The following is a 15,012-nucleotide window of genomic DNA, read 5'->3' on the forward strand; positions in this document are numbered from 1 at the left end:
CAATATCAATGTGTTTGATTGTTTAGAGTTAATGTAATGAACAACTGATTATTCATGAATTAGCTGTTTAAAACTAACATGGCCCACTTTTATTTTTTTATCTGTTAAAGAGACTTTGGACACGTGATTTTCCGTAAATCAGTCAGATTTTGATCCGGGATCTATGTAAACACAGAATCAACATGTTAGCAAACATCTGTGTAATGATTTATCAATTACCAGTGGGACAAAAACAGCAAGAGGACTAGACAGAAACACCAATCAGGCAGACATTTCATGGGCTTAAAGCCTCTTCCATTTGAAAGTATATCTGCGTAAGTTGATTTTCTTTATTGCTTACAAAGAAATTTGCTTCGTATTTATTTTCCCCTTTCTTAGACTAGATTTATATTAGGAATTACTATATTATATTAATTAATTACTAATTATTACTATATATATTGTACAGTTGTTATGAATAAAAACTATTTTGCCATGCTCCCTTCTTACTTGAAAGGTTATTCAGTGATACTGTGAATGTTTATGTAGACACAGTGAACATTAGATGTGTGCATAACTTGCAGAATTGTTTTTCTTTTCTCTCCAGGACTGAATCCAGCGCTATGTACCGCATCCTCCTGTTGCTCTGTGCAGGCGTAAGTAAATAACGAGGATGAGGATTTTTACTCATTATTTTTAGTAGAATAATTAAATGTTTCTGTGTGACTTGAAACTAATCAAGTGAAATGGGACTAATCAAGTGGCTATTTTTTTACTCTTTGATCAAGCAGTTGTCTATCGCTCAGCCTATAGGCGCAAGCAGAGCATTGTGTTGCGTCAAAAGCCAGTAGGACCATCCCATATTGGATGAATTGAGATTCTCGTTGCGTAGCAAAGACAGCGCACAGGATCACCCGCAGCATTTCATTTCAGACCTAGTCTTGTCCATGTGATTCTTCCGTCTGAGTAATTATAGTTAGAGCCCCCTGTAGTCAATAATTGCATCACTCTTTAAACGAAAATGACACGTTTAAAAGTTTTTTCCTGTGATAATTATTTCTTCATGCCTTAAAATAGTTTGAATGTAACTCTAAACCCTTGTTTCGTTTATTAAACGTGATTACGTGTATTAATAAATATGTGCATTAGCCCCGCCTCCACTCAATCACACCAGAACACTGATCCACCTGTCACTCAAAGTAGCCACACCCCTAATTATGCAAAACTTTAAGGCTTTATATAATATAAACGAATATAGAACAAAACTACAATTTGTACCAGGCTGTACTTATTTTTTTACTGCTGTAAAGTTGAGCATTTTAACATAGGGCTTAAATTTGTTTTTCTGCTCCCCAAATTCTTGAAGCCAATACGGAAGTGAATTAAACTGCAATTCATCGACTGGCTGCTATAGCTCAAAATCTTAAAGGTGTATGTAGTATTTTTGCAGTAAAATATCCAAAAACCACTAGGCCAGTTATATATTTTGTTCAGTTGAGTACTTACAATCTCCCAAATGTTTCACAATTTGTAAATTGTGAGAAAATTGCTATTTTAACCAAGGAACCGGGGCGTCTGAGCATTTGAGGGAGTCGCCTGTCAATTGCGTCATATCTGCGTTACCCTCAGTTCCATTTTTTTTTTGGTATAAATTCTTTACTCTTAGCAGTGTAAACAAGTGTCACAGCAGCCGCTGAGCGAACGCACAGAGTAACGTCATAACATCATTTTAAACACACTTAAAATGTATCTAATATGATGAACAGAGCTGCATTACCTCATACTCATGACTGGAAAAGCAGAAATAGCGCCGACTGTGTCCTGTCCCGTCATAATAAAAGTCCCACTGCTCGCAAAGCATGTTTTTCATCTCAGTAAAGGTCCCGTTCTTTGCGTGTTTTCGAAGCTTTGATTATGTTTGCAGTGTGCAATATAACATGAGTTCATGTTTTGCGTGTAAAAAAAACGTATTTTTCACACAATTTATGTACAGTGTTGTTTCCTCTGTTCTAAAAATAGCCTGATGATTTCCTTGTTCTATGAAGTCCCTCCTTCAGAAACACATAACGAATAAAAAATAAAACATTTAAAAAAAAAGAAACACGTAACGAGTCTGATTGGGCCAGTGCTTCCCGTGTTGTGATTGGACAGCAGTTTAGCGCACTTTGCCTGGAAAGGTCCCGCTTCTTACCATAACGGGGAGATGAAAGCGCTGAATGCGCGCTCTTCTCCACGTGGGAGAGCAACAAGACCACGCCCCCTATTTTGCATGTTCTTGTGGGCGGAGGGTTAGTCAACAAACGGTTCTAGTGACGTCATTCCTGAAGGAAGTGCAGAGGTGTAGTCCAAACCGGCCGTTCGCTGTAGGCATTGAAAGGGAAGTCCTGTTAAATAAAATCTCGCTTGGCATTGAACTTTGAGCTTTATAATTTTACAGGTTTTATTTATGCTCTAACAGCAACATTTCACACTAACTAAAGTTTGAAAGATGGAATCGCGAAGAACGGGACCTTTAACAATCACTCCAGCGGCCTTGCTCAGCTCCACAACACTCAGTCCTGCTCTGCTTACTACAGTAACGTTAATAACTGCATCCATGAACATGATTTCTGCTCGAGTCCTATTTGTAAAGACCACATGTGGATGCTGTGCTCAAACTTGGCGTCATCAAAGTACGCCTTTGTTTTGAATAGCTGCCCATTAGCGGACGGAAAAGTTACATAGTGCACCTTTAAAGTGAGCCCCATGTTAAAATGCCAAACTTTACAGCAAAAAAAAGTTTAGGCTACAGCCTAGTACATGTGACATGACAAATGTGAGGGGGGTGATTTTTTATTTTTTAAACCCTTTATAAATTTCTGCAAAATTAATGGCATAAATATATATATATATATATATATATATATATATATATATATACACACACACACACAGACACGAGTCCGTATATATTATATATATATATATATATATATATATATATATATATATATATATATATATATATATATATATATATATATATTAGGGGTGTAACGATACGCGTATTCGTATTGAACCGTTCGGTACGAGGCTTGGTTCGGTACGCGGTACACATTATGTACCGAACGGTTCTTGGACTAATTAATTAGATTTGGAAAATAAAAAAGTGTGTGAAATATAATAATATGCGTTCAACAACCGTGACAGCAGTGTATCGTATCGAACCGAACCGTGAATTTTGTGAACCGTTACACCCCTAATATATATATATATATATATATATATATATATATATATATATATATATATATATATATATATATATATATATATATATATAATTTTGAATGCTTTTACGTGCTTCTGTGCTATGAGCTCATCACATTCCAATTTTGACTTGTGCTCCATTCCCGATAGCACATGAAGGCAGCACTCCATTTTGAGGATGGATAAAAATGCCAATGTGTCGGAAAAGGGACTAAAATAGCCTATACAGTCAAACTATCATAACAGTGTAATTTTACCTGCTTGTGTTGGAGCAAACATATCCACATCCATTAGCAGTTTTCTCCACGCTTCCATTTTTGTTGTTTATTTTGTTGTTGAGAGGGAACTGCGCAGTGTATTTACTTACGGTATTAATCAGCTTTCAGCAGCGTGGACGACGTCGGGAGGGTTATCGCTGCAAAGGTATTTCCAACTTCTTTTTACTTCTAAGTTAAGAACGAAACAACTTCGCAGTGAGTGTGTCGGGGCCTTCAATCAAGTTCACTGGCGTTACGTGTGCACGTGTGCGAGCACGAGCAGAAGTTGCTGCTGCAGTTTAATTAATAGACATCATTGCCGCTAACAATTTCTTAATCCTACATATAACCCTTTGAAATAAAATACACTTTAGTCTTGTAGTTTACTCACCTGAGTTTGTTGTTACAAACTAGCTTGACATCGTTCAGTAGAAAAGTATTTAAGTATCAGATTCCTTATTGGCTTCAGCCCATCACAAAACATATGGACCACTACTTGTATGATAATTCAATATTAGTACCTTCAATTCTACTCTAAATGCTTCAATTCTACTCTAAATTCTTCAGCTTTCCCTGTCTACCTGCGACATCACTGTTCTGCAAAGCTCCAGTATTTCCCTTCCTTGTCTCCCTGATGATGCCCCTAAGCTGGTAGACTCTACATACACCTGGAGCTTCACGTCTGCTCAGACACAGCAACAGCACACACTGGAGGAGAAGGGTAACATCTTGAACTTCAGAAGCATAAATGCCAATGACAATGGGCAGTACAAGTGTGTGCAGGAAGGCTATAAAGGAGAGGGTCGTGTAAGGTTGAGCAGAACATTCACGATACGTGTGGAAGGTTAGAAGGTTTCCTTTGCAGCAAGCATTACATTAGTTCAAACATTACATTAGTGACTTTTAATCTGAGGTCAATTAATAATCTTTTTTTCTTCTTCTCAGCACCCCCACCCTTTCAGGAATGGCAGGTCATCAAAATGGAAGCTTTGAATGATGTGACGCTTCCGTGCCAGGTTGCTGAATTTCTCTCTTCTAGTGAAACAAAATCACCCCCTGTTGTCTGGAAACGAGAGAAAGAAGGTATGGTGCCTCTCAAGCCTGGCAAAGACACAGACGACCAAGAAGAGAAAGACACGACACCTCAGAGGGTTTTCTGGGACGCGAGGCCTGAGGAACAGGACTGGGCGATTAAAATTAGTAAGGTCAGAGAAGAAGATGCTGGGATGTACCATTGTGTCATAACAGATTCATCTAAGACGCTGTTGGTGGAGCTGGAAGTGCAAGGTACTCATTTTAGACACTTAAACAAAATAAAATAAAAATGAATCTCAATTTAACTTAAGAACTCAGTAGAGTACTCCTTTTAGACACTTATTTGAAAAAATATGTATAAAATATGTCTGTTTAAATATTAATCTTATAACAAACTGATTTATTTTATTATTTTATTTAGGAATAAAGACATATTATTAATATGTCTTAGGAACAATTTTAGTCTGTTTTATTTTCTTACATACATATTACAATATATATTTTTCATGTATTTGTGTCCGTTTTAATATTATTCTGAATATATTAGTCCTTCATGCTTTTTAAAGTGGTGGTTCTGTGTTTTTTTTTCTAGGCTTGGTTGTGTTTATGGGGCGCAGTATAACATGTCTTAATACTTCTTCTATTTTCAAAGCTACACTGTGGGATATTTTCCCCCATCTAGCGGTCTAAAGCTATATGACAATCCAGTGAATATTAGTTTCTGTTCCTCTCAATTCCGATTCAGTTTTAACTCCTACGGTGGCCGATTTAGTCCAAGATTAACATGGCTTCCAGTTAGACCTCGTTCATGACTGTCATCGAGTGTTAAAACGCGAAAAGCCAAGCTTGAATTTACGGGTATGTCCCTCTTTGGCTAATGTACTTTCAAGATGGAGGGGCAACATGGCGACCGGCATTCGAACCCCTCACCCGTATGTATTTTCAGTGGCATATTATAAACTTACGAGAATACTTTATTACTTGAAAGAAGTAAATATACATTGATGAGCACATATATTTTTTAAAGAACTAAGTGTTTTTAAACTAAAAAATTACACAGTGTAGCTTTAAATGCTGTATTTTTCTTATATTTGACCTTTATTCCACACTGCTGTCTTCACTGTCCTTTAAACGGCTCATTAGCTTCCTGCTTCTATGAAGCCCATCCCTCTGAAAAACGCAATGGTCTTAGACTGGTTAGATGGCCGACTGTAGTTTAATGTATTTTTTTTGGCTGAAGTGCCAAGCACAGGTTGTCTGGAAACGCCACGCCCCTTACCATTACGGGCAGAAGTCACATCTGCGGTGACTGGCACGGGTTTATGATGTCACCAACCCAGGAAGAAGCTCGTTGTAGTCCAAACCGGCCGTTTTTGTAGGCAATAAACTGCCATAACTTTAAAAGTCAATATCTCTATTTGCATTGAAATTTCAGCGCTGTAACTTTGCAGATACTGTTTATGCTAAAGCAGCAACATTACACACTAATTAAAGTTAAAAAAGGGAAATCACATGCAACCACCCCTTTAAATAATGTTTTAATTTAACATATTTAATTTGATTTAGTAATAAAGAAATTATTTAATTTACAACATTTATAAAATTCTGTTTTATTTTTCCTACATAGAAAAGAAATGAGAAGAAATGAAAGAAATTAATTATAAAAAACTCTATTTATAAATTGTGTGCTTTAATATTCTTACTATTTAGCAGTAGCCTGACGTGGTCATACTCAATTCTAGTCAGAATATGAGTCTGAAACTGCTCCATTGGGCTGTGATTATGAGGCGTGTTTCAACCGAACCAGGAAAGACCTCAATTGGATAGACATACAACCAATCAGAGCAACGAAGCGGCACTGTGTTGCCAAGTCTGCATTTTTTTCTGCGGGTTGAAGTGACTATTATGTGATATATAGACCCATGAGTGAGAATATTAGCAGGCAACCATGCCACAATAACACACATTTTACCACCAAATACCAATTTTTCCCCGGAGAACCCCCGAGAAGCTATTGTTTAGGGATAGTAGTTGGCGGGTTTTGTTGTAAAAACTTGGCAACCCTGTCTGCACGCACACTGGAATAAACGATCTTTGCTGGTGTTGTAAAAAAATAACATTATTTAATGATACACAGAGTACTTACCCAACATGATCATCATTTCTGAGAGAAATTGTGAAGGTGAATGCATATACAAACAAGCTCTCCATTTAGGATTTGAACAAATATAATCCAAGCTCTTTTGATGATGTGGATGATTACGTTACTGTTGATCATCTGTCCGTCATCGTCTAAAGCCCCCCCTGATGATTTCATTGGTCCGAACAGTTTCTGTTCGGAGATAATTACTCCTCTGTGGAGCAAGGCCAGACCGAACTGCTCAAACTTAAAAAAATTGTGGAAGGGGCTAAGTTCGGCTGGCATCCAGGCTAATTTAGCAGTAAAATAAGAAGTTGTTTAGTTAGTTTTAAAGTATTAGTTCAAATAGATGTTATGAATATCTGTTTATAATTGGAATCAGTTTTTCTTTTGGACATATATGAGTTTCAGAGCAGGGCATCACATAAACTCACATAAAAGGAATTCACATAAACTCTATTTATATCTTAAATCACATCCTTTTGGAATAAAATCCCTTATTTTAACCTTTTCCCACTGTTTTATTCTTTAGCCCCTCCTCTGCCATTCTGCTTTGGCCACACTGACCCATGGGAAGCCTGTTTGGATTCAGACAGCAGATCAGGGCAGGCAATTCTGCAGGAATCTCTCAGAGAATTCTCCACCTATGTGTACAGCGATCTTAAAAGTTCAAAACCCAACACCAACTTGATCTTCTCCCCAGTCAGCATTGCGGCAGCTCTTTATAACTTGCTATTGGGTAAGAATGTTCAAGGAACATTATACAATCAACAAAAGGCTGGTCTTTGTTGACCTCTTCTTTCTTTTCCCCTCTTTCCAAGGTGCTCGAGGTGAGACCAGAACACAGTTGGAATATGCTCTCAAGCTTCCTCCAAAATTCTCCTGCCTGCATTCTGAAATAAAGAAACTGCAACAAGTATTGAAAGGCACACTGACAATGGCATCTGCCATGTTTTATTCCCCAGGTAGCCACAGAACATACCGATTAGCTAAGATAAGCACTCCCCTTTTAAAAAAGAAGTATACTTTAGCACACTTTTAAAAAGAGTACTCATCACAGAAATAATATACGTTTAAAGAATATTCTTAAGTGTGGTAATTCTTAAGTAATATTCTTAAATGGAATGTAATGTTTTCGGACACTCAATTACTTGAAAAATGTCCAGTAATAAAGTGTCTGAAAATATTTCGTTCACACTTATTTATTTTTTTAAAGTATAATATTTCTGTAATAAGTACTCTTTTTAAAAGTGTGCTAAAGTGTACTTATTTTTGTGTGTAATGTTTTCGGACACTTCCTTGTTATTTAGAATGACATAAAACATTTCCAGTATGTATATTAATATAGGATTAGGATTTGGTTTAGTTGCATGTAATTATGCTTAATTTATAGTAATTAAACTACAATAACTACATGTAACAAGGACAGGATGCATTAAAATAGTGTTAACAAATATACTTTTAAACTTATTCTGGACTTTGATTTGATACTACCTAATTTAATATTGCAAGAAGTCATAGCATATCTGCTTGATTATCATGTTTTTCGCACTGAAAAGTTTTATTTCCATATAGCGCAACAGTTGGGAGAATCTTTTATTAACCAATCACTGGAGTTCTATGATGCCATACCACAGAAGCTGACCAATGACAGTGATTTAAATGTGAAGCTCATCAATGATTGGGTGGCAGATAAGACAAACAAAAAAATCACTGACTTAATCGAAGAGGTGGATTCATCCACCTCGTTTGTTCTGTTAAATGCTGTCTACTTCAATGGTAAGTGACACTATATGGGCTTCTGAATACTGTACCCATTTATTTTTTAATGGGATCGTTTGTGTGTGTTTGTGCTTTACAGGTAAATGGAAGACCGTATTTGAGTCCACAAACAAATGGGAAAAGTTCACTATGTTTTCAGATCAGACCAAAGATGTGATGACTCTCTACAGCTCTAAATACAACCTTCAAATGGGCTACATCAAAAATTTAAAGGCTGATGTAAGTGTTGCACTGACTGCACAAGGGTCATTCTCAGGAAACGTGCCATTTGTGACCCTTTGACTTGATCCTGATATTATTAACTTGATGTATTATATTACTGTATATTATATAATCATATATATACACACACACACACATACATACATACACACAGTCAAAACAGAAAATTCGGACCCCAGATATAATTTTTTACTACTGGGTGCAGGACACTATAGTTCATTTATGTAAGTGAAGATAGCAACATAAAGTAAACTGACATTATACCCAACAATTCTTCATACGGTGGACTACCAGTAAAATTGATAAAAATGTGGGATCAAAATTCTTCAGACACTTTGACCGGACCATGTTTAGCTTAAAGGGAGGGTGAAACACTCAGTTTCAGTCAATCTCATGTCAATCTTGAGTACCTATAGAGTAGTATTGCATCCTTCATATCTCCGAAAAGTCTTTAGTTTTATCATATTTATAAAAGAAATATAGGCTGTACCGAGTCTTTCCGGAAAAAAACGAGCGCCTGGAGGCGTATCGTGTGGGCGGTGCTAAAGAATGACAAGCGCGCACAAAGAGGTGACGTCCTCCGAGCGTGGAGAAAACGCTACCCTAAATAAACCATTGTTATCAGATTTAACTAATACATATATAATCCAGAATCATTTGTGTGTGTTTACTTGCAATTTATGAGGACATGATTCGGTTTATGGACTATTGTATGCGACTAAACCTTAGCAGTAGCAAGCAAAACGGTTTTGCACGTCAGACTAGTGTAACGTTATACAGAACAACAATGGAGTAACCGTTAGCGCATTTAAATGACGAAGCACGCTTTGTGAGAACGCTAGGTTTATGTTTGGGTGGTTTTACTGACACCTATATTGGTCAGCTAAACAAATGTATTTAAACACACACCATAGATCACATGCTCCATTGATAAATTAACCAACGTTATACACGATCGTGTTGTTTACTGATGTTTACTCACGCGACGATAGCCAACAAAAGGAATTTGAAGCAGTTTTACTCACCGCCTGTTTCCAAAGGAGGACCGAACCTTTATCGCTGGGACCGCTCCGTCAAAAACACACTTCTTTGGTAACTGTTGATTTCGTGATGTCCTGTGACAGCAGTGACTGTGGAGATCCACTTTTGCGACACGACCGAAGCGTATGTTGTGCCGCTTCCCGTCATTTCTGCGTTCAAATTGGTTCAAATGCAGCGCTGCCTTCCCAGAATGCTGTGCTGAAGCGTTGAAGTCGCTTGACGCCACCCATAGGAATAAAGTGGAGCGCGGCGCGACAGACGCATTGCACGGACTAGTGGATCTGCTGCACCTGAGTCACGTGCGCGCACCCTTCAGGGAGAAGAGCCCGTACGGCCCATTCAAGGACATTCCGCTCTATCGACGTCAAGCGGACCCATACTCGAAAAAAACTCTCCGAAACTTGTGAGAAACCGGAAAAGGAATATTTTTGACACAGAAATACTCCATCAAACGCCCAACTTAGTTTTTGAAACTTTGTCCATGTTTAGGATGGGAATCCAAGTCTTTAACAGTGTAAAAAGCTCAGTATGCATGAAACAGCATTTCACCCCCCCTTTAAGTGTTTTTTCTTTAATTGCTAATGCATCCGTTTATACCACAGACACAGACTGAACAAAAGTAAGCATTGCTCGGTCATTTTACCTTTACATTATGTCCTTTTTCTAAAGCGCTTTGAGAAGTAGCATTTAAAGGTGCTACGTAAAATAAAGTTTATTATTATTGGTTGACCTAAGTTGGTGTCATCTAATTGTGTACTTAAATGTAACAGCTGACAGTTGATTGGTCGATTGTAATCCATTGAATACCTTTCTATCAAAGATATCTGATATTATCAAGATGAATTTGTTCTGAAACAGTTTGAGTTCTTGTCATATTTTATTACCATTTTTAATCTATAGCGAACAAACTGTGATAATGTGAGAAAATGTTGAAGGTATCTGAATACATTGTGGTTTGACTATGAAAGTAATAGTTACTAAATGCTATTGTGGTATAATGAAATGATATCTGCTAGATACGTTTGTTTTTACACTAATCTTATAGTTTTGAATAGCTTAAGTATCAGCTACCTATAGATAAAATTAAAAACAAATTAATAAAATTAAGAATTAAAGCTACACTGTGTAACTTTTTTAGTTTATTCTTAGCTTAAATCACTTAGTTCTTTCAAAAATATATGTGCTCATTAATGTATATTTACTTCTTTCAAGTAATAAAGTATTCTCGTAAGTTTATAATATGCCATTAAAAATACATACGGGTGGGGGGTTCGAATGCCGGTCGCCATGTTGCCCCTCCATCTTGAAAGTACATTAGCCAAAGAGGGACATACCCGTAAATTCAAGCTTCGCCTTTCACGTTTTAACCCTCGATGGCATCGTGTCGAATGTGAAGAGGGGGATAGCCATGTTAATCTTGGACTAAATCGGCCACCGTACGAGTTAAAACGAAATCAGAATTGAAAGGAACAGAAACTATTATTCATTGGATGGTCATATAGCTTTTCACCACTAGATGGGGGAAAATATCACACAGTGTAGCTTTAAATTTAAATGATAGTGAAAAATTAATAAAAATATAATAAAAAAATCTAACAAATAATAAAGGATTCAAAATAATGTACAATTATAATTGGATTTTTTAATTTCCTGAAAATAAACTACTAGCATGTACACTGTTTTTGTACAAACACATACACTGCAGAACTATTTCTCCAGGTTGGAAAGTTCCTTCTTACAGGCAAAAACAGCCTGTACATACTGGTCCCACCTACATCGTCAGAAAAAGACTTCATATTGATGGAGAAGAACATAAACTACAAATCTATTGAAGACATGGTTTCTGAGATTAACAAAATCCCAGTCCAACCTGCTGAGGTCACACTGCCCATAATTAAACTGACAAAGATCACACCATTGGAAGATTTACTGAGAAATCTAGGTAAGAATGTTGCTTTATTTACTTTTAAAATGCTGTGGCGAACTAGAATGTAATGTCTAAAGAGAGTTCTCACACACACACACACACACACACACACACACACACACACACACACACACACACACACACACACACACACACGGTTGTTTTTGTGACACATGGGGACATTCCATAGGTGTAATGGTTTTTATACTGTACACACCGTATTTTCTATCCCCTTACACTGCCCCTGCCCCTAAACCCATCACAGGAAACATTCTGCATTTTTACTTTCTAAAAACAAAAGCATCCTGCATGATTTATAAGCATTTTGAAAAGTGGGGACATGGCCAATGCCCTCATATTACACCATCTCCTTGTAATACCCATGTCATACCTATGTCATTATACACATTTGTGTCCTCATATCTCACAAAAACATGAGATTTTTGGGAGATATGAGGACACAAATGTCTCCCCCACAAACACACACAAAATTCTGTCATCATTTACTCATCTTCATGTCATTCCAGGCCTGTCGCAGTGAGAGATATTCATACAAATGTGTAGTTTTATTTTCCATTCAAAGTTAGAATATTCAGAAAATAGCTTCATCTGAGGGAAAAGACAGAAAACAGACCTGAAAATACATTATTCATTGAAAATCTTCTATAAAAAAAATTTCTCACACAAAGCTATGATATGGATTCAAATAACCTGGAATTGTGCAGGAATCAAATGGAGCACTTTTATCATAGGTTTGATATTTTATGGTGCTTTTTGGAGCCTGACAACAATGAACTGTCATTGTATAGAAAAAGGAAGCATGTATACTTTTTTTTTTTGTAAATCATGACAGAATTGTCCTCACCTCTCCTCTCCTCAGATTTGTCAGACCTCTTCTTAAAGCCTAACTTGTGTGGAATGTTTCCGGAGGAATCTGAATCATTCATCTCAGATGTTCGTCACAGCGCCTTTCTCTCGCTCACAGAGAAGGGAGTGGAGGCCGCCGCAGCCACAAGCATTTCTTATTCTCGCTCCTTCTCTAGCTTCTCGGCTCTGCGGCCCTTCGTTCTGATACTGTGGAACGACGAGGCTGGCGCTCCTCTTTTCATGGGAAGAATTATTGATCCATAAAAAGAGATGAAGGGGGAGAAAGACATCACAGTAGTGTTCTGACACAACAAAAAATTACTGAAACTTTCTGTTGTACATTCATTCATTTATCACAAACAAATGCAAATGTAACAATATCATGTTATGCATAGAATAAGAATGCATGCAGAATCTCTGTCAATAAAGATGTACTTTACATCATGCATTCGTGGTTTAATATGGTTCATCCATTACATGACAAGAAATCCATTGCATGAATGAAAGGTTCTAGGGCTCAAACGCACAAAACTCGCTCTCATTTCCAACAGTCACTGTTGCACCAATTTATTTCTGAGACGCAGTTACAGAGACCCGACACACGATGGCAGTCACATCACATGTTCCACACAGACAGTCAACGAGGACAAGTGAGTGAGACTTGAATAATCCTCCTTCAGTTTGACCCCTCATTCATTAACGCCCCCCTGGAGTCCCATCTTGGCTGGCAGGTGGTTCTAGTCCATTATCTAAATGCCATGCTGTTTTCATCAAAGGTAGCATGGATTGTCCCAGTTCACTGAGCAAAAACAAATGATGGGGCCGATGATGGATATCAGGACAAACATCAGCACTGCAGATCGGTGGTCCATCAAAGCATATGTGACATTCACTTTGCATGCAGCTGCTTATAATAGCATTGATAATTATACACCGTTTAGGCCATTAATTTGATAACGTACTTAAAAAAAACAGGAGAGAAAAAAACAAAACCCTGGGTCAAGAATGGCAGAGGGAGCCACAGAAGGATGAGGTTAACAATAAGTTGTGCAATTAAATGTCAAGACCGGATGAAAAGTAGATTCAGGTAGGTGGTAAAGGATTTGAATCTAATAAATAGCTAATAAATGCATTCGCACGGATACAATTATAGGCGGAATTCCAACGCGAATGCATCGTTTCACAGACACAGCTGATGGCAAAACATTGCCAGTGTCAGGACTATGAAAGCAAGTGTGTCCTCTAATTGCTTAACAGCCCTGTTTTTGTGTTCTGGGTCTTTTGTAGATGTCCTTCGACAGGTAGACCGTCCTTTAAAGGCTTTGTTTGATTGCTAATTTAACCCCTAATGGGGCGTGCAGTTGTGCATGAGGTCCGCCAAGAGGCGATTCACCCTCCCCGTATTGGAACTGTCCTGGCGATTAGACCTCTAAACCAGTAGAGGACGCCGGAGAGAAAGCGAGAAAGTCCGTCACTGAATCTTTTTTTGTTTGTAGGAGACTGTACAAACATTCAACAGAGATACGTACAAAGACGAGGACATTCGTACACACACACACACACACACACAAACAAACAAACGAACGAACAGGCGCGCACAGTCGCGTTGTGCAGATCGTTGAGGTGACTGTCGTCTAGTTCTGCTCGGAGTGACAGGCGGCAGTTCTTGAGCGAGCGTTTAAATCCCAAGGTTTTCTTTCATTGCGTTAAAGTTTCTTTGTGCACCGTCCCTTGTGCTTTTCCTGTGCTTCATGTTTTTGGCGGGCTGGAAGAGACTGTAAACTTTCATACGTAACAAACCACAAAATACATAGACATTTACAGTCAGCTGGATGTGTTGTGCTTTGACAAGTGTGCAAAATTACGGGCACCACCAACTGTTAACGAACACCAGGATGCTATTACACGTTTAACATGTAATAAACAATAACACTATAATATGGCATGAGCTCCTGTGGCATAGTCACAACACAGTACGATTTCACATAAGTGACGTATAGACCAGAAAAAGGGGTCGATTCTTTGTGCGTCACAATCCGGGCTTGTGATCACACTTGCTTCTTTCTCATCACAAAAGAATGTGACACTTAGCTGTACAATAGATTATTATGCTTTTTCTCACGCATTAATATCGAACATCATCATCATACTGAGCATTATTGCATTTCTTTATCATTATTACTTCATTGTTTTTGTATTACTTATCGGAGAATTGTCTGTTTTAGTCACTGCTAGGGGCTCCTTGCTGTGTCAGTGTGTGCCAGTATTCCACTTTCTTTCCTTTGTATTTCAAACACTCGAACCAGTGTTTCAGTCTCTCTCCTTTTGCGTTAATCCCCAATTCAACTCCACCTGAGAGAGAGAGAGAGAGAGAGAGAGAGAGAGAGAGAGAGAGATAGAGATAGACAGACAGAGAGAGAGAGAGAGAGAGAGAGGTCACTGAGCTGCTGAGAAGGCGGTGGTATCAAATAGAGCTGACCAAAATATAATTTTTATAAAGATCAGATATCGGG

The 15,012-nt window shown here is 37.8% G+C and overlaps 2 protein-coding genes across 2 annotated transcripts in view; one reads left to right on the forward strand and one right to left on the reverse strand.

Annotated features, from left to right (window-relative positions):
* The first annotated feature begins 204 nt into the window (after positions 1-204).
* On the forward strand, positions 205-12,945 carry serping1 (serpin peptidase inhibitor, clade G (C1 inhibitor), member 1). Its single transcript, XM_067414202.1, has 10 exons — positions 205-314; positions 587-635; positions 4,053-4,329; positions 4,431-4,772; positions 7,193-7,399; positions 7,482-7,625; positions 8,236-8,439; positions 8,522-8,661; positions 11,425-11,647; positions 12,513-12,945. Exons 1-10 carry the CDS (start codon positions 277-279, stop codon positions 12,761-12,763), a joined length of 1,875 nt encoding a protein of 624 aa, XP_067270303.1. The 5' UTR covers positions 205-276; the 3' UTR covers positions 12,764-12,945.
* A 92-nt stretch (positions 12,946-13,037) lies between these two features.
* Positions 13,038-15,012, reverse strand: part of doc2g (double C2-like domains, gamma) — a 53,065-nt gene continuing 51,090 nt past the window's right edge. The window contains exon 11 of the mRNA XM_067414203.1: positions 13,038-14,851. Within this exon, the coding sequence (XP_067270304.1) occupies positions 14,721-14,851 (131 nt within the window). The 3' untranslated portion in view covers positions 13,038-14,720. The remainder of the gene's footprint in view (positions 14,852-15,012) is intronic.

This window comes from Pseudorasbora parva, chromosome 13 (assembly GCF_024679245.1).
Source record: "Pseudorasbora parva isolate DD20220531a chromosome 13, ASM2467924v1, whole genome shotgun sequence".
Lineage (NCBI taxonomy): Eukaryota > Metazoa > Chordata > Actinopteri > Cypriniformes > Gobionidae > Pseudorasbora > Pseudorasbora parva.

Excerpts from the sequence above, each read along its gene's own strand:
- serping1 (XM_067414202.1), top strand. The coding sequence starts at position 277 with ATGGGCTTAAAGCCTCTTCCATTTGAAAGTATATCTGC. Across the intron at positions 4,330-4,430 it reads ATTCACGATACGTGTGGAAG|CACCCCCACCCTTTCAGGAA; the intron begins GTTAGAAGGTTT and ends TCTTCTTCTCAG. Across the intron at positions 8,662-11,424 it reads TCAAAAATTTAAAGGCTGAT|GTTGGAAAGTTCCTTCTTAC; the intron begins GTAAGTGTTGCA and ends CTATTTCTCCAG.